Source organism: Penicillium roqueforti (assembly GCF_015533775.1).
Source record: "Penicillium roqueforti strain LCP96 04111 chromosome Unknown scaffold_05, whole genome shotgun sequence".
NCBI classification, from domain to species: Eukaryota; Fungi; Ascomycota; class Eurotiomycetes; order Eurotiales; family Aspergillaceae; genus Penicillium; species Penicillium roqueforti.
Window position 1 is genome coordinate 552,788 of NW_024067569.1, and position 17,719 is coordinate 570,506.

General features: G+C 49.0%; 8 protein-coding genes across 8 annotated transcripts; 2 read left to right on the top strand and 6 right to left on the bottom strand.

Annotated features, from left to right (window-relative positions):
* Window positions 1–50: 50 nt before the first annotated feature.
* On the bottom strand, window positions 51–2,948 carry LCP9604111_3392 (pentatricopeptide repeat protein; the record flags this gene model as incomplete). Its single annotated transcript, XM_039070975.1, has 1 exon — window positions 51–2,948. The coding sequence occupies one exon, from the start codon at window positions 2,946–2,948 to the stop codon at window positions 51–53; it is 2,898 nt and encodes a 965-aa protein (XP_038930659.1).
* Window positions 2,949–3,577: 629 nt separating this feature from the next.
* LCP9604111_3393 (putative tetracycline-efflux transporter) lies at window positions 3,578–5,394 on the bottom strand (the record flags this gene model as incomplete). The annotated part of the gene is made up of 3 exons (XM_039070976.1): window positions 3,578–3,654; window positions 3,707–5,156; window positions 5,218–5,394. 3 exons carry the CDS (start codon window positions 5,392–5,394, stop codon window positions 3,578–3,580), a joined length of 1,704 nt encoding a protein of 567 aa, XP_038930660.1.
* A 419-nt stretch (window positions 5,395–5,813) lies between these two features.
* On the bottom strand, window positions 5,814–7,208 carry LCP9604111_3394 (ferrochelatase HEM15; the record flags this gene model as incomplete). Its single annotated transcript, XM_039070977.1, has 3 exons — window positions 5,814–6,271; window positions 6,327–6,909; window positions 6,972–7,208. The coding sequence occupies 3 exons, from the start codon at window positions 7,206–7,208 to the stop codon at window positions 5,814–5,816; spliced, it is 1,278 nt and encodes a 425-aa protein (XP_038930661.1).
* A 310-nt stretch (window positions 7,209–7,518) lies between these two features.
* akuA (uncharacterized protein) lies at window positions 7,519–9,744 on the top strand (the record flags this gene model as incomplete). The annotated part of the gene is made up of 6 exons (XM_039070978.1): window positions 7,519–7,581; window positions 7,636–8,256; window positions 8,303–9,149; window positions 9,199–9,302; window positions 9,367–9,582; window positions 9,634–9,744. 6 exons carry the CDS (start codon window positions 7,519–7,521, stop codon window positions 9,742–9,744), a joined length of 1,962 nt encoding a protein of 653 aa, XP_038930662.1.
* Window positions 9,745–10,539: 795 nt separating this feature from the next.
* LCP9604111_3396 (putative phenol monooxygenase) lies at window positions 10,540–12,823 on the top strand (the record flags this gene model as incomplete). Its single annotated transcript, XM_039070979.1, has 5 exons — window positions 10,540–10,680; window positions 10,773–11,751; window positions 11,808–11,830; window positions 11,890–12,352; window positions 12,429–12,823. The coding sequence occupies 5 exons, from the start codon at window positions 10,540–10,542 to the stop codon at window positions 12,821–12,823; spliced, it is 2,001 nt and encodes a 666-aa protein (XP_038930663.1).
* Window positions 12,824–13,259: 436 nt separating this feature from the next.
* On the bottom strand, window positions 13,260–14,252 carry LCP9604111_3397 (DUF3431 domain-containing protein; the record flags this gene model as incomplete). The annotated part of the gene is made up of 3 exons (XM_039070980.1): window positions 13,260–13,271; window positions 13,331–13,946; window positions 14,005–14,252. 3 exons carry the CDS (start codon window positions 14,250–14,252, stop codon window positions 13,260–13,262), a joined length of 876 nt encoding a protein of 291 aa, XP_038930664.1.
* A 1,532-nt stretch (window positions 14,253–15,784) lies between these two features.
* Window positions 15,785–16,837, bottom strand: LCP9604111_3398 (U2-type spliceosomal complex subunit CWC24; the record flags this gene model as incomplete). The annotated part of the gene is made up of 2 exons (XM_039070981.1): window positions 15,785–16,249; window positions 16,304–16,837. The coding sequence occupies 2 exons, from the start codon at window positions 16,835–16,837 to the stop codon at window positions 15,785–15,787; spliced, it is 999 nt and encodes a 332-aa protein (XP_038930665.1).
* Window positions 16,838–17,356: 519 nt separating this feature from the next.
* On the bottom strand, window positions 17,357–17,700 carry LCP9604111_3399 (uncharacterized protein; the record flags this gene model as incomplete). The annotated part of the gene is made up of 3 exons (XM_039070982.1): window positions 17,357–17,398; window positions 17,461–17,553; window positions 17,599–17,700. 3 exons carry the CDS (start codon window positions 17,698–17,700, stop codon window positions 17,357–17,359), a joined length of 237 nt encoding a protein of 78 aa, XP_038930666.1.
* Window positions 17,701–17,719: the final 19 nt, after the last annotated feature.

Sequence of the window (17,719 nt, forward strand, 5' to 3'; positions counted from 1 at the left end):
TCTATTGAGGATGGCTATTGTACATATACTATTTACACTATTATACATGTTCATTGGGACGCCCGGTGCCCCTGATAATCTTCATACTCCATATACTCATCGTATTCCCCTCCAAGTGAAAACTCCAGGTGATAGTCGGACGAGTACTTCTCCGGCACGTAATGCGCACCCCAATGCGCTGGATTGTTCCACGGGTACTCGGGATCTTCTGAAGGCACGGTATTCGAGTTTGTGACGTTGGACTCAGCCCACCACTTTGCATGATCAGGAGCGTCGAACTGCTTGCGCTTAAGCAACAGATCCAACTCCCACTCTTCGTCAAAGTTCATGATGAGCTCCCCTAGGTCTGTGGTGGGCAGGAGATGTTGTTGCTCAGTGAGTTTGAATGGCTTGGAACGCTTCAACCTTTTCAACTCCGGGTGAACATTAATGGTTGACCAATGCGAATCACCTTCAAGTTTGGCCTCCAGTGCCCCCACGATCTGCCGGAGTACCAAAACTTGCCCCGCAGCATCGTAGGAGCCATCGGATCTGATCGCACTTTCTAGGGGGCCCAGCTGAGAGGTGGCTTCCACGACAAAGTCTTGATTGAGAGGCTCATTCCGCGAGAGGACTGTCATTATGCACCACCAGACCCCCTTAAAGTTATGGACCTTGGCAAACCCACGCAGCAACATCTTCAATAGTACCTGGTCGAAGCCATGAGAGATCCGCCACCGAGATTGATAGATTGTTGTGAGGAGATCGACGGCAAGGTCTGGCGTTCCACCCCCAATGAGGTAACGGCTGGAAGACGTAGCGCAAAAGTGCTTCACCAAAAGACCCTTGGTGTTGGCACAAACATCGTAATATTCAAAAATGGCCATCTTGATCAAGCCTCCATACCCAATGGCTTCTGGGTCTACCTCCATGACCCGTTGGAAGAAGATGGGAATCCACGAAGTAAAACGCTTACTATGCCGGAGAGAAGGCATATTCTTCCAGTAATCCCATTCAGATGTAATTAGACGTCGCGCGTTCGCCAAGCCTGTCTTTTTGCAACTGAGAATCGCGGCGATCACAGCCAGCTTCAGATGAAGTGGCCTGACTACGAAACCGCCAGTGGATGCGTGATGGTAAATGGCCAGGGCATCGGTGTGTCTGCCCATGTTGATAAAGTGCTCCATCCGTTTGTGGAGCGGAACATATAGACTAGCATTTTTGGATGCCACCATCTCGCTGACCGTTTGAGGGAAAGTTTCCTCGGCGGGAATGTGAATCGGGGCAATTTTCTCACCCCGTACGGCCCAAGTGTCAGAACTAGTCCCAAGGATGCGCCTGGAAGAAGTTAAATAATCTTGTCGATTCTTGGCGGCTTGCTTCAGTCGCCAGATGCCCACAGGGTTGTCGGTCATTGCGAGTTTTCGGCTCTTCAGGAGTGACTTGATAAACCGTTCGTCAATACCAGTATTCCAATTCTGTTCCTCGGCCATTTCCATAATGAGTGCGATCATATCTTCGTTGCCCTTTTCAATGATCGCTTCGAGAATGTGTCGGTGGAGTACCTTGTCCGGTTGTATGTCAAAATCGTTGATACAAGAGATGACGAAGTCGAGAATTTGCTGGCCCGTGTGCGTGGGGTAGTATTCCAAGAAGACACGGTCGAAAATCATAGTGAAATCCTTCTTTGATTGGGTGTATCCATGCTCGTGCATAGCATGCATGCCATCCATGACCCTGTCCCATTCACAGTTAAGTGCTCTGTTGTAGATAATCAAGCCAATGGTCCGGCATCCAGGCTCAGTCCCGTAGTGTGTTGGCATAGCCTTGACCATAGCTTCAGCTTCTTCAGCTCGGCCAGTTTCAACCATGGCCTTGACCATTGGGTTGAAAAGTTTCTCCGTTGGTCTTCGATCGAGTGATTCGAGGCGTTTGAGAATGAGGCCGAGTTGGGAAGACAGCAATTCCATGCTCCTGGTCTTCCGCCATAATCCATCAAGATAAGCACCACACAGGCCACAGTCACGGTCATCCTCGAAGCGCTGGAAGAAGAGGAACTTGGCCGAGTCCAACCGTTTGGACTCGATCAGACATCGCAGGATGACCTCCAACAGATGGTTTGGAACAGCAAAGCTAGTTTTGAATTTATCATATATAACGCCGACAGAGTCAATATGCCCCTCTTTCGCAAGGAGATGCATCAGTGTAGCCCACATCTCCGCCGAGACGACACTGACTTTGTCCAGGCGATTGAATAAAGTTCGAGCAACGAAGAGGTTTCCTTTGATGCAGTTGGCGGTGAATATAACACATGCAAGCTCTCTGCGTTCCCAAGAGATGTTAGGTGTCTGCCGAGTGTGCGCTAAGAACAAATTCGCAGCAGTGATTTCCCGCTCCTCAGTTAACAACCTGCGGATTTCGGCGTCAAAGGGCAGCTTGCCAGATTCTCGTGCAAGTTCGCCCTGTTGTTTCTCCCGAGCCAGAATTTCAGCGTTCTGGGCCAAACCCGGAGAATCGATGTTTCCTGTGTAATTGGATTGTGCAATTGACTGGCTCCCAAAGAGCGAACGTTTTGAGCGAGCATGGTGTTTTTCCAAGCTGACCAGGGGCTTGGGCTTGGGCTTGGGCTCAAGGTCTTCTGTCTCGAACCCTGGCTCATCGGGTACGTTCCGATTCCTCGCCTTGAGGGATTCAATGCCCATGAATTCGCCCGCCTCTGCTGCCTCGACCATCACCTTTAGTCGTTTGGCGGCAGATGTTGCATCGTAATTCGGCGCACTGCTGTGTAGTGTTCGTTTATTCTCGATGATTTTCTCGGCCATGCGGACCCGGCGATGGGCTTCGTACGTGAGGGCTGCGACGGTGCAGAATCCGCCAACTGTTGAGCCGGCCAGAGCCAATTGGCGGAGTACCCGGAGGGCATTGGGAGAAGGTATTATCGAGCCGCCTTTTGCGGCGCGGGCAAGCATATTGCAGATGTTGAGCGCGGGTTGCGCGCGGGTTCACCAGTCGTACATGAGCGGCCTTGCACCGATGTTCCGAAACGAGCAGAGGACTGAAACAAAGGAGATTTAAATAGTTTCAACCACCAGCTATGGTCCAAAATTAGGTGTACAGGCAATTGAAGCGGAGAGCGTAGGGTAAGGTCGGAGTAACATCTTTTTTCCCGATGCAAATCAACTTGCGCGTTAGGCCAGTGCCGGTTGCCGGAGACCGGAGGCCGGCCTGTCATACGACCCATGGATCTAACCGCATACAACTTCCATGACTTCACGTCGACCTATAAGATATAAAAATCAGGAGGAAAGGGATATATGATAAAGAAAGTTGGGCTGCATATTCTATGCCTACTCCAGGTCTATCGATATATGTGTGTTTCTCCAATGGCTCTAGTCTGCCGAGCATGCATCGAGCATCTTCATTACGAAATAACCAACAGCTAGTTACATAGTCATGTATCCATGAGAGTTGCAAAGTAGAATAAGAAAGACCGGTCTATTTCAATCAATCATATAGAACATCAAAAAAGACGCTACGAAGCAGACATATAACATTTAGAAGGAAGCACAGCTTATTGTATCAAAGAAAGAACCATCCATTACCGCAAAAGCCCGTCATGCTCGTCGGCATCTTCTTCCAATCTTAGATCAGTAGGGGGACCAGCCTCCAGGGTAACTGTCACAGTAATTAGTATACTTCTTGTAGGAGATCGGGAGAATAAACATACCATGCGACCTGATTAGCAGACTCATGAGGAATGCTACACCAAAAACAGCCGCAAGGGCCACAAACACTACCTGAGGTAATGTTGCAACCGTCAGACTATAGATTAAGTTAAATACAGTAGGTGCAACAACTCGAGCAAGAGCATGCAAAAGACCAGTGGCGCCGAGCATCTGTCCAATGCGTTCATGCGGCACATGCTTGGTCAGAGATGACTGCAGAATTGCAGAACCCATGCCACCTAGCGAGGCGACGACACCAGAAATCACCATGATTGATGGTGTCTTGGACAGAGCATAGCCAATGTAGCCCAAAATATCGAATATTATAGATGTGCGGATTAGAACAATGTCCAGCATGTCCGAGCCGCGAATGTTTCCGTCTTCCACGCACGGGGTGCGGAAGAACATGGATATAAGCGGAAGCACCAGGAAAAGATTGATCACTCGCACCACATTAACGGTCGCTACAAACAGACTGGACTCCACGCTGCCCCAGTTGAACATGTATTCGGCGTAGATGATGATAACCTGTACCGTGCCCAGGGCGACTCCAAAGACAGCAGTATCGATAGCAGCCAGCAGAATGATATTCCGGCGTAGAGCCGGACTGGCACCGCGGCGGTTGGGGAACAAGGCACTCGGCTTTCCAACGGCGGGCATCAGAATTGAAAGCGGAGTGAACAAGTTCACTGGGTTCCAGACACGCCAAGAGTACCATTTAGGAGAGTCAGTATCCACAATTTTCAAGCGATGCTTCTCGCGGGCCGCGAGCTGTCGTTCCTTGGACAAAGATTCAGGCACGATGAAGAAGACCGATAGACAGAAAGTTGCATGGAATGCAAGCGCAATGTAGAAGACGGGTAGCGTGCCTCCATGCTTGATCAAAAATGCGGCACCGCCTGGTCCAGCTGCAATTCCAAAGAACAAAGCACCGTGGAAGAGACCGAATGCCACGCTTCGTTTTTCAGTGGGCGTGCAGTCAGAGGCATAGGAATGGATCAAAGCCTGTGCGGTTGTAAATGATCCACCCAGTCCATCCATGACTGCTCCAACTAGAAGCATATTGACCGAGACCCGCTCTGGCCATTTAGCCACAATGACAGTGATAACCTCATTGAGTACCGCGCCCATCGCGCCCAGCGCGATCATTTTGGTTCTCCCGTAGCGATCGGATAAGTGCCCGAACCGGGGACTCACTAAGGCTGATAGAATACCCGCAATAAGATTGAGATAGAGCTGGAACTGAGCAACCAACGACTGAACTTGCGGTATCTGGCACTGTGGATTATTATCCCCAAATATAACAGGGAGATAGGTGAATCCGGGGTCTTGGGTGGTCTTCTCGGCGAGATAATCTCGGCAGATGAGCGACATGACCAAATTGATCTTGGGCACAGCCATTCCACCAAAACCCAGGGTAAAAAGGACACCAAATGGGAGCAGCCACCAAATCTGTCATGTTTGCAGATTAGACAGTTGTTTCCGACGCTTTGGTCGTAAATCAGTCACTCACACTCGCTCTCCTCCCTTTCGGCCGATTATTCGTAAGGTCAAAAGACCGTCGATGCAGCCCATCGGCTTCATCAATTAGAGGCGTGTTTTCGGTTACATGTTCAATCGGACGAGTCTCTCGAGCTGTGTGCAGCTCCGCAATATCGGGATCCCCCACAAAGAGTTCTTCGTTCTCCATGATGAAGTTGGGACATTGGCGGTGATTTCGGGATTTCGCAGGATTCCAACTTTGTAAGATTACCGCTAACAAATTGATTTGTAAGATTTAGAGACACGACACATCATCACCCTCATACGAAAGAGGGGGGAATGTTAGTTGGATTCCTTGAATTCTTATCGGGATTTCATCATTGGCAGCTCTTAGCTCCGGAATCTCCGCAATTGGGCTTGCACATGTAGTCATATTAAGGTGTCATTCTGACGGCCTTTGTATATCGTAAGATGCCCTGCAAGAATTGAAAATATATATCGTACAGTACATTATCCCCGAAATTTTATACTCTTACAACGCCTCCAACGCCTCGTAGTCCGTATACATACAAGGTTGGACTTCCCTAGTCCAAACAAAAACTCATGTAAGCTTAGTTGCTTCCAAGGTTAGACCACCATAGAAGCATGTTCCTGGCCGGCAAAGAATTTCTTCTGACCCAAGCACCGCTCGCTGGTGCAGCCCTGGCAACGCAGTGTCATCTGGGTAGAACACAATTCTCCCTTTTGCAAGTGGTCGCGGGCAATATCGGCAAGTGCCTGGATGAAAACCGGGTTTCCATTCAAGCTCTCCGCGCGCTTGACACCCGGGTTGTTGGCATCATGGATGACTTCCTGATCCAGCTCAAACAGTGTCTCGATGTGGTCGCTTGTAAACGCAATGGGAATCAGGATCAAGTCCGTCTGTCCTCGTTTCACATACTCTTGAACGGTATCAGCTGTCTGAGCCCCGAGCCACGCACTAGGTCCGACCTGTGATTGCCAGCACAGGCGGTATGGGTTCTTGAACTTGAGTCGTTGCATAACGGCATGAACTGTCGCTGCAACTTCGGCCGGGTAGGTATCACCTGTGTGAGAGAATAATTAGTGTAATTCTAGAGAGTAATCGGGGACATAGCCTACCTCGGTTGACAACGCTCATAGGCAAGCTGTGGGCCGAGAACAGCAACACGACCTGGTCTCGCTTCTCCTCTGGGTATGTCTTGAGTTGAGCCTCGATATTTTGTGCGAACGCCTCCACAAGACCAGAGTGAGAAGGCCAACGGTCAATGACACTCCACTGGATTGCGCCAGCTGGCTCGGACCCTCCATTAGGGCGCTTTCCCTCGAGACGATTACGCCACTTCCACAGCTCGTTAAGGGAACTGCCGGTCGTTGAGCAGGAGTACTGCGGGTACTGTGTAAACGCGACAGCACGTCCTCCCTTGCCATTGCCAAACCCATCGGCGAAAAGCTGCTTATACATGGTCTCGGTCAATGGGGCAGCGTAGCGGAAGGCGACATAAGGTTTATGCGGCGCGGTCTCCGGGGAGATCTTATCCAATAACTTGCACATTTCTGCGCATTGATACTCGGACCATTTCCGAATGGGCGATCCGCCGCCGATACTTGCGTACTGCTTTTGAATCTTCGAGGTTCTCCGACGTGCGATGAGGGGGCCGATATACGATTGGAGTCGTCCCAGGGGAATCAAATCACCGTCAGCCTGTAGTTCATGTGTTAGCATATCAATTCAACGTGGCCAATGTAGCCATTTATGACTCGTACAAATAGTCTGCTCAAAAAGTCCTCCACCTCGTCCGTTGTAGAAGGTCCACCCATGTTCATAAAAACAATAGCTGTCGGGCCCTTGGAACCTGTCGCATTTTGTGTGACTGGCGGTACCACCGTTGCGAGACCTCGTTGATTGCATCTGAGCTGACTGCTAAATGCCGACCGACCTCCGAGAGATGTGGTCTCAGTCAATAACTGTCGGGGGATCGCGAAAAGGCTGCGGAATGCCATGGTTTTGGGGGGATGAATTATATTTTGGAATAGACAAAAGAAAGTAGTCTGAAGGTATTAATTGAGGAGGAATTGACAATTCCAGCTTATGTTGGACCTCGGATTTGTTGAATCCGGTTTTGGTTATGTAGCTTTCGCCGCCCACCGGCCGTGGCCAATCACCGTCGGAGAATGTCACCAGCTTCAGGCATCAGCGTCACCTGACTTTCGTGTTGTCCGCGTCAGAGAGCGCGTCTCGATGATATTTTAGATTTGATTAATTTACACCTTTTGATCTTTCCAATCTGTCAAGCTCATATTTGTAACAACCATGGCTGAAGATTACTACACGCGCGAGGAGGATAATTACGAGGACGAAGAGCTCGACCAGACCGTGAGTATCAAAAGCCGGAGATATAGTTACCGATGTTGACTGTTGCCTACATAGAGCTTCAAATCAGTCAAAGATGCGGTGTTGTTTGCCATAGACATCAGCAGCTCGATGCTCACGCCTCGTCCATCACCTGATCCTAAGAAACATGGCGACGAATCACCCGCGTCTGCAGCCTTGAAGTGTGCATACCATCTGATGCAACAGCGCATCGTCTCCAACCCTCATGATATGATTGGCGTTCTGCTCTACGGAACGAAATTATCCAAGTTCTATGATGAAAATGAGGACGACCAAGAAGATCTGTCATATCCCCACTGTTATCTGTACACGGATCTTGATGTTCCATCAGCCCAGGAAGTCAAGCACTTACGGTCCCTCACATCTCCAGCAGATGGTGACGATGACGTACGGCAGATCTTGGAACCATCGAAGGAGCCAGTTTCAATGGCCAATATGCTGTTCTGCGCAAACCAGATCTTTACCTCGAAGGCTCCAAACTTCTCATCTCGACGACTGTTTGTCGTGACTGACAACGATAATCCCCACGCAGACAATAAGGCAATGCGGTCCGCCGCAACAGTTCGCGCAAGGGACTTGTACGATCTTGGTGTCAATATCGAGTTGTTTCCCATCTCTCAATCAGATCACGAATTCGACACCTCTAAATTCTACGATGTAGGTTATTAGCCTAATTGTATAGCGGTATACTCACAATCAGCAGGACATCATCTACAAAACATCGCCCAGTGATGGTGATGCCCCGGCATACCTACAGCCGGACACCAACGCATCGACTGGTAAAGGTGACGGACTCACATTGCTTAATTCTCTATTGTCTAGCATCAACTCGAGATCCGTACCCCGCCGATCGCTGTTCTCAAATGTGCCACTTGAGATCGGACCTGATTTCAAGATATCCGTCAATGGATATTTGCTGCTCAAAAAGCAAGAGCCTGCCAGGAGTTGCTTCATATGGCAAGGGGGCGAGACTGCTCAGATTGCTCAAGGTGTCACAACTCTAATGTCCGACGAGACCGGACAGGAGATCGATAAGTCTAGCATTCGAAAGGCATACAAGTTCGGCGGTGAGCAGGTTTCATTCAGCATTGAAGAACAACAGGCGCTAAGGAACTTCGGTGACCCTGTGATCCGTATTATTGGGTTCAAGCCCTTGTCAGCCCTGCCGTTCTGGGCCAATGTCAAACACCCCTCATTTATCTATCCCTCCGAAGAGGGTTACATTGGCTCCACACGGGTCTTTTCTGCATTGCACCAGAAACTTCTCGATTCCGAGAAACTGGCTTTGGTTTGGTTTATCCCCCGCAGAAATGCCTCACCGGTCTTAGCTGCTATGATTGCTGGAGCTGAAAAGATCGACGAGAATGGCGTGCAGAAAATTCCACCTGGGATGTGGATTATCGCGCTTCCTTTCGCAGATGATGTGCGCCAAAATCCAGATAGTAAGATTAACCGAGCAGGGGACGCATTGAATAATGCCATGCGGGATGTTATTCGCCAATTGCAGCTTCCCAAGGCTATATACGACCCTTCAAAATATCCGAACCCTTGTGAGCCTCATTACTGTGATTTGTTGGAAATGATCTGACCAAGTTGCAGCGCTTCAATGGCACTATCGTATCTTACAGGCTATCGCCTTGGACGAAGATTTCCCAGAATCACCAGATGATAAGACTGTGCCCAAGTACCGACAGGTTCATAAGGTTGCTGCTTCCATGCTCTTAGAAATTGCGGAAATGCACTGACCGAATGTATGCTTCACCACAGCGCGCTGGCGACTATATTCTTAAATGGGCGGAGGAACTTAACTTGCAGGCCTCCGAGATGTTTGACGGCTCAGCAGCCACCTCCACGCTGGTAAAGCGAGGTGCGAAGACCGAGCCTGCTAGCGACCACCCACCAAAGCGAGTTAAGATTGAAGACAGCGCCCCTGGAGTGGAAGATGAAGTAAAAAAGTGCTTTGACAAAGGCACTGTTTCCAAGGTGAGCATTCGAATCCTCTCGGGTAATTGACCAAACTAATACCTCGTTCAGCTTACGATGGTCGTGCTGAAGGAGTTCTTGCATTCGCATGGGCGTGCCACAGCAGGGAAGAAAGCAGATCTTGTAGAGCGAGTTGAGCAGTATTTTGAGCAAAAGCTTTAAACACTGATCAGATTTGCTTAGGATCATCTTGGTGGGATCCAGGGTTGCTGCGATTTGGGCGCGATTAATGAGTTATGATCTTACTTCCTGTTTACTTATGGCCAGAGCCATTTCGAAAGATCAATATTTTTATCCAAGGTGCTGCAAAATACTTCTAGTAATTAACTAATGAAAGCATAGCCTTTCACCAAGAACCATAGATTTGATGCCCGAAATGGATGTGGGGTACGTACTGTGGGGAAATGGGGGAATTCCGGACTTGATGATCAACACCTACGGAGTACATACTACAGTAAAACTTATTTAAAATGAATCAATTGAGACACGAGTAAATATTCGTTATATCCAGGTCTTCGTTAAATGACCAAAGATGCCATACATGCAACAAGACATTCTCCAAAAAAGAGCATCTCACTAGACACATACATGGTCCCACGAAAGAAAGGCCGTTTATATGCTCTTATTCGCGGACGTATGAGATATTCCGAATGGTATACCTATGTAACCAAATGGCTACTGCTGTACATATATCCAAACTGCCACCCTCTCCTACCGACGAATTCTCAAAATAAACTATCTGCCAGCTTGATCCAATCAAAACAAGCGTATGGAGTAGTTGTTGCGCAAATCGCGGATATAAAGATCCCCCACTCGAAGAGAATCGCGGGGCTACCCCATAAGAACAGGCAAAACAGGCCAACTAAATCAAACCCGATTTATGAGTATAACTATCTATTTTCTCCCTTCCAATAACTAAAGATTCTCGAACGATCTGCTTCTAGCACCCAAAAAGCAATGCCGGTCTTTACTGAGCATTCCTCCTCATCTCGGGACTTGAGAGTCCTACCATCATTTGCACCACCACTACCCCGACTAGCACCCCCATTCAAGCGCGATGATAAAGACGAAGAGAAATATGAAGTAGTCGTGGTTGGCGTATGTGCTCTCCAATACAATACCCCAGATACCAACACAGCATCCAACATCCAGCATCCAAACAAAAACAAATCCCTAATATAGAAACACAGGCCGGACCAGCAGGCCTAATGCTAACACTCCTCCTCTCCCGCTACGGCCTAACCTCCACCTCCCTCCTCAGCATAGACACAAAACCAAGCACTCAAAAAACCGGCCAGGCAGACGGCCTACAGCCACGCACACTAGAAGTCCTCAAAACCCTCGGTCTCTCCACCGAAATCGAGAACGAAGCGTGCCAAATGTGGCAATTCGCATTCTGGAACCCGTCATCCGATCCAGAGAAAGTGATCGAGCGCACATCCGTCGTGCCGGAGATTATCCCGCCAGCGCGGTTCCGCTACGAGGCTACCATCCACCAGGGACGTGTCGAGCGTATCATGGAAACGGATTTGATGAGGTATTCTGAGCGTGGGATTTTAAGGAATACGGAGGTTGTGGATGTTGGGATTGATGAGGATGGGGACGCGGAGTTCCCTGTGCGGGTTAGTATGGTGACGATCGTAAATGGTGTTCGGGTTGGGAAGACGGTGCGCGCGAAGCATGTTGTTGGTGCGGATGGGGCGCATTCGGTTGTGCGGCGGTGTATGGGGCTGTCGCTGGAGGGGGAGTCGTTGGATCATATCTGGGGTGTGGTTGATGTGGTTGTTGAGACGGATTTCCCGGATATTCGCCGTCGGTGTGCGATTCATTCTCCAGCTGGTTCTGTTATGGTTATTCCTAGAGAGAGAATTTCGACCGGTGAATATCTCACGAGGTTGTATGTTCAGGTTCCGGGGGTTGTGGAAGAGGGGGATCAGATGCTGGATGGAGGAGAGGATGGTAAGTCTGGGGATGCTCGACAGCGGAGAAGTAAGATTACCCTCGAGGGGATTCTGAAACAAGCTGCTGATGCGATCAAGCCGTACTCTCTCTGTGCTAAGGAGGATGCTGTCGACTGGTGGGCTGCGTATCAAATTGGCCAGCGTGTCTCGCCCGAGTTTATCGTCAATGATTCGAAGGGGGTTGCACGGGTTTTCATTGTTGGAGACGGTAAGTTTGCCCCGAAGAGAGTGCATAGCATCGAACTAACAGAAGCACATGTATAGCCTGCCATACACATAGTCCGAAAGTAAGTCTCCCAGCAACTCTTCCTCGAGCACATCAAAATCACTAACTTCCATCCACCAGGCTGGCCAAGGCATGAACGTCTCAATGATGGACTCCTACAACCTAGCCTGGAAGCTTATATACCACATTAACGGGCTTGCACCAGAACCAAGCGGTCCCAGCCCAACCCCGTTACTCGAGACATACCAGACAGAACGGCACGAAATAGCCCAACAGCTCATCGACTTCGACCGGAAGTTCTCCACCATGTTCTCAGGGCAAATGGGCGCAACCGAAGGACTGACACAAGAAGAATTCCAACAGGCTTTCAAGCTCGGAAATGGCTTTACGAGTGGGTGTGGCGTGGAATACCCGGAGAATATGCTAGTTATCCGAGACGAGCTAGACAATGGTGTTGAGGGCAGGCGTTCAAACCCCATCCAAGGAACGGAATACATATCCGGCATCCTGAGACCGGGCCGGAGATTGCTTAATGTCCGATTGCTGCGGCATGCTGATGGGTGGCAGCGGGATATCCATGATGGTATGCCAATGCGATGGGACTCGGAGTTTTTGGTCAGAATTTGATATTATATGATATCTAACAGATAGCACCGCAGATATCCCCTCTACTGGCCGATTCCGCATTCTATGTCTTACATCAACGGACCTTCTTGATCGGAGAAGTGTTTCTGTACAGACATTGGAAGAAGTCGCTCTGCTTGAAGCGCAGTTTCCGAAATCGACTGTTGAGCTGATTATTTTGCATCCCCGGCTGCATCGGTCTTTTGAGTGGAAGGATGTGCCGGCGTGTGTAAAGCAGCAGGCTGAGATGCGTTTCTATGATGGGTCGGCTTTGGATAATGCGTATAGTATCTATGGTGTGGATCCGGCACACGGTGCATTGGTGGTGGTTAGACCTGATGGTTATGTTGGTGTTGTTGCTTGTCTTGATGACGTGCAGAGGGTGGGTGGATATCTAAAGCAGTGTATTCGGACTGTCTCTGGTAATTAGTGTCTTGTTGTTTGCAATGATATTAGAGCATGGAGTCACTTTGGTAGTAAAGGCCATAAAGTCTGGATGGATGAGATGTATGCAAGGAAATGAAGAAGACAATGGTAAGAATATATATTTTATGTACTCTGATTTTCAAGTCCATCATTAAAAGTGATAGAGTATGTGCATAAGGAACCTTATCCTCCACGCTTGAACGCAATTAATATATAAGAAAAGCACTTCTGAAAACTCCAAGTTCTATGCGACAAAATGTGTGACCGAATTCAAGTGAGCGGGTGTTTGTACTGTCGTAAAAGGGATGTGGTAGGGAGAAGGTAATGCCACGTGCAACGCCACGTGGTCCACGATATGTAGATCCCATTCCGGGAGGTGTCAATGCTCAAGCCAAGACCGGAATCAACACTGTCCGTAGACTTGACAATAACATAATTCTTCATCGGGACAACTGCAAAAGACGTTAGTTCAACATTATAACAAAATGTGACCAGCCATAACTTACTATACCCCTTGCATGCCGAAAATTATATGCCACAAGAACTCCATAACCCGCCCCGACGAAGCGTCAGTAAGCTCCGTGTCGATAATCCATTGCCGGAACTTGATATAATCCTCAATCGGACGCCTCTGAACCTGATTTCGCGAGACAGCGAATTGCGCGCAGCATGCGGCACCGATCTTGGCCGGCTTGCGAAGATACATCTGGCCGGCGAACTCCTGCTGCGTGGACGAGGAAGTATTCAAGGGCGGCGTACTCGTGCCGTCGAAGACATCCAACCAGACCTGGTCGGTGACATGACTATTGAAGCGATGGGCGTCCCTGCAGCCGGGATTCCAATTGCAGCGAAGGTTGACATAGCCGTTTTGCTGGACGAAATCGGACCGGAGACTGCGCATGGCTATGACGTTATCGTGGAGTGGCGCATCGACGTGCCATGCCATGAGGAAGCCTGCGCGATGAGCGTGGAGAAAGGCGATGGTCGAGGGGAGATTGTGGTAGGAGTCGATTATGTACGTGAAGTAGGCCATGGCTTCATGGCCTTTGTTGAATGGAGTTGTCAGAACATCAGGATTTAGCCGTGTCTCGTGTGAGGGGTTGACAGTGTAGATTGCCCGTTGCCAGCTGTTTGGAAAGCAAGCCAATTAGTTGGGTCTTCGAAGTGCGAAATCGAAGCACTCACTCAGGAAGCTCGTCTTTCACCCAATCGGTGTTCTCTTCTTCCAGCTTGGCCATCACAATCACTTTATCACCCGGTGTGATCTCGCCATGTGGGCTTGGGGCAGTGCCATGGCGATCTAGCCAACGAATCACATATGCGCCAGCGCGATATTGATTGCAGATGTCTTGTAGATGCGCTTCGAGTAGATATATTGAGAATAGAATGAGGCAGGTAACGCAAAACCCCGCGATACGGAATCCGCCTTTCATAATGAATGAAGATATTAAAAGTCCCTCTGTGGAGAGGTAGTAAGTGTGACTTGAGGTAGAGGATTCACTACTAAGCCATTGATATGTACCCGATGTATGATAATGATGCGAAATAGGAGTAGAAGGAGTAGAAGGAGTAGAAGGAGTGATTATTCCGAAATACCACCCCTGAAGGCAAAAATGATCCAAAATGAAGGCGCGGAATAATAAAGGAAAGAGAAGGGGACTAGTCAAGGCAGATGAAATGGAAACGAAAGATTACCCCGTACAAAAAGGAAAAGATTTAAAGTCAAATAGAACCGAAGAGGGGAGCTTCTCCTTGGACTTACCCCGTTTAGATGTCATGGCCATATCATTGGCCACCGGGGGGCGTTTGACTCCCCTGAGCCGCCTTTAGTCTGATGCCAAGGGGCGTTTGGGTTTTTGGTTTCGGTTTTTGGTCGTTTGGGGAGAAACCAAAAAGCTTGGCTTGGACCTACGCTTAACCCCTTTTTGACGAGTTTACGCTTGAGCCATGGACGGAACGAAAGGCTTAACAGTTGATCTTACGAATCTCCGTACACATTTCCATTCTCGGTATTATTGCACCCTCTGCATCCACCCTGATAACGCGTTTTTCTGTCCGGAAGAGCACGTGGCGTCGACGATTTAGCAGGCTTTTTCCAGTTTGGGCATAGACCGTATACTAAGGAACTAAGGCGCCCAGACTATTATTACTTACAGACTAAGACAGTGGGGCTCGGTTGCAGTCGATTTTAAATTGGCCGGAATAACCTTTAGTGGTCGGCTCCATTGATCCTTTTTGTCGATGCACAGCCTACTTGGGGAACATGGAAGCATAGTCGAATTAGTCGAATATAGTCGAATAATATTAATCTTGAATAATACCGTCATATATTAATGGACCCTGAAAGATTCAGGGCCCTAATATGCGGGTTCTTATTTCTGTGGCTGTGACGGCCCACATCTTGATCAAGTGGATTGCAATATGGCTTGTAAGACCTCTGAGATCAGAGATGGATACTCCGCAATGTAGTGAGATCATGTAAAATGGGAAGGAATATCCCGAGGGGCATCTGATGGAATGCAAGTGATTGTATGTACGGAGTATTGTATCGCACCATAACTAGACTGCACTTGGCACTGACAAGTCTCAACTTAGCGGGGAACGTGAGCCATTCAAAAGGCCCGCGGTTTTATTGCCGTGGAACTACGGAATATGTCCGCGTTAGGGTTGCGTCGCATGCCGCGTGGTCGGCATTATTCCTTGATTACGTTGACCAGCGTATTGTCGTACTGTCTCTATGATGAATGGTGAAGCCTTGGCACACAGTACTGTACATGGTACAACATACACTATATACCTTGACCTCCACTTTTGCCACATTAGCCCCAGAAATGATATGCATGGACGGAGAGATGTTACGACGCATTATTACGATCAACTGGTTTTCCAGTTGCGTTGTAATAGAATATGCAATGAGAAGGTGGCAGTCCAGCTGCTTTTGTGTTAATATTATGCTATACAGAGACTAATCACTATCATCACCCTCTTCATCGCTGACCTCCTCCCCCTTTGCAATCGCCTCTTCTCGAATCCTGCGCGCACGTTCTCGCTTTTTGTTCAGCAGAGTATTCAACTTTTTTGCAACGTTAAAGACACCTCCAGTCCCCTCGCCGCACGCAGCACACGAGGGAGTCTTCCGGTACCGCTGTAGGGCACAGGCTTCACAGAAGTAGTGCCCACATTTGGTGATGATAGGTTCTTGATAAGGCTTCACGCAGATGAGACAGGCGAATGGGATGCTCTCTAGCAATTCATCCTCATCATCTTCATCATCTTCTGCGTCGATTTTGCCCGCACCTTTTCGCTGGGAAATCACTCGCCCGGTTAATTGCTTGCCCTTGGTGTTGACTTCCCAGTCTCGATCCAGTTCCCATCCTGCCTTGTATGCCTCGCGAGAATGGAGATATTTACAACTGTCTCCAAAGCCACACTGAATTCAAATGGTTAGTCTCGATTCATATAGATACAGGCGAGGGTGACTCACGTAGCCAGTTTGTTTCCAATCCTTGCACACATCGGGGGCATAATCCGTGACTGTAATAGTCCTAACATTGGTCGCAGCTTTGACAGGACCGAATTTCCCCGGTGCATCGGGGTTCTTCTGGATGAAAGATTGATAGTTGGCGGCGCCCTTGTAGCTTCCGTCTAGCTGTGAGGTAGAGGGGGCTGGTTTTGCCCGGGTTGTGCCCAATAGGTTCTTCTCGCTCAAGTTCTCATCGTACCAGTCGGAAGCTTTGGTGGCATCGTTGCTCGAGGTTAATGGAGCCGGAACCGCTGCTGTAGGTCCGTCTGTGTGCTGTTTCCTTGTCGCATTTGTCGATGATGCGGTGACAGCTGCATTCTTGCGTCGCCTCTTGATTCGCCGCCCTTCTTCGTCATCTGATGATATAAAGTCGGAATCGGAGTCGGAAGCTGGAGGTGGCGTCGCGGGCTTCTTGCGAAAGTTGGCTTTGCCCTTGGAGCGTTTCTTGAAAGCGACTTGGGGGACAGCGTCTGCGACTTCTGTTTCTTCGCTCATCGTGTGTTGTATATTGGTGAAGGTCAGTCGAGTATATCAAGCAATCGTGTCAGATGCAAAGGTTGTAAAGATGCGGCGCATTTCCAAAGTCGAGGCGATGAAATGACTAAGCACACCGATGCAAACAAGACAAACACCCCCCTTACTTTGGGACGCGTTTGATAGCAAAATGGCAGCCAAACACACGCAGGAACCTGTCGAATCAGCGTTTCATATGTTTTTACAGTTTCATAGTAAATTCCAAAGGTCCCTTCAGGGAAAACAAGATAGCCTAGTATCGTAGATTGATCTCTCCGTATGGGGTGATCATCGATCGTGAATCTCAAACGCCGGCGCCAATAATTGGCAAATAACAATACCACGTTCACTCTACTCCGTACTCTCTTCCCTTTTCTCCCCCGCCGAGTCATCCAAACTCGACCTGTCAAATCACTCCCTACGCTCCCTTTCCTTCTTTTCCCTTCATTTTTTAGATAGCTATCCTTCTGTTTTCCCTTTGTCTCTTAGTCTTTCGTTTATTCAGACCGGGGCCCATTCCAAAGGTCCTGCAGATCCCGAGCACTTTGTTGTGGTTAGTTGCATCTCTGCGCGCGTGTATCTGGCCAATCTCACTGGGAGCTCACTGATTCGTCCGAAGGTCGGTGTTTGTTATTTTTAATCGTGTGGGCTTCCCCCCTCTTCCCTTCCACATCTTTCAACAGCGTACCGTTCGACGACTATCGCATCAACATCAGCGTGTTAATCCCGAATCCCTGAACAACCTTTGGTCGCTGGTCGGCTCGGCAGAGACCTCCACGGAAAGCGTCTTGCGACAACTTTGACAGAGTGCGGCGATTCGGATAATGCCCGCGGCCTAGAATCATAACAACGATCAAGCCGCGA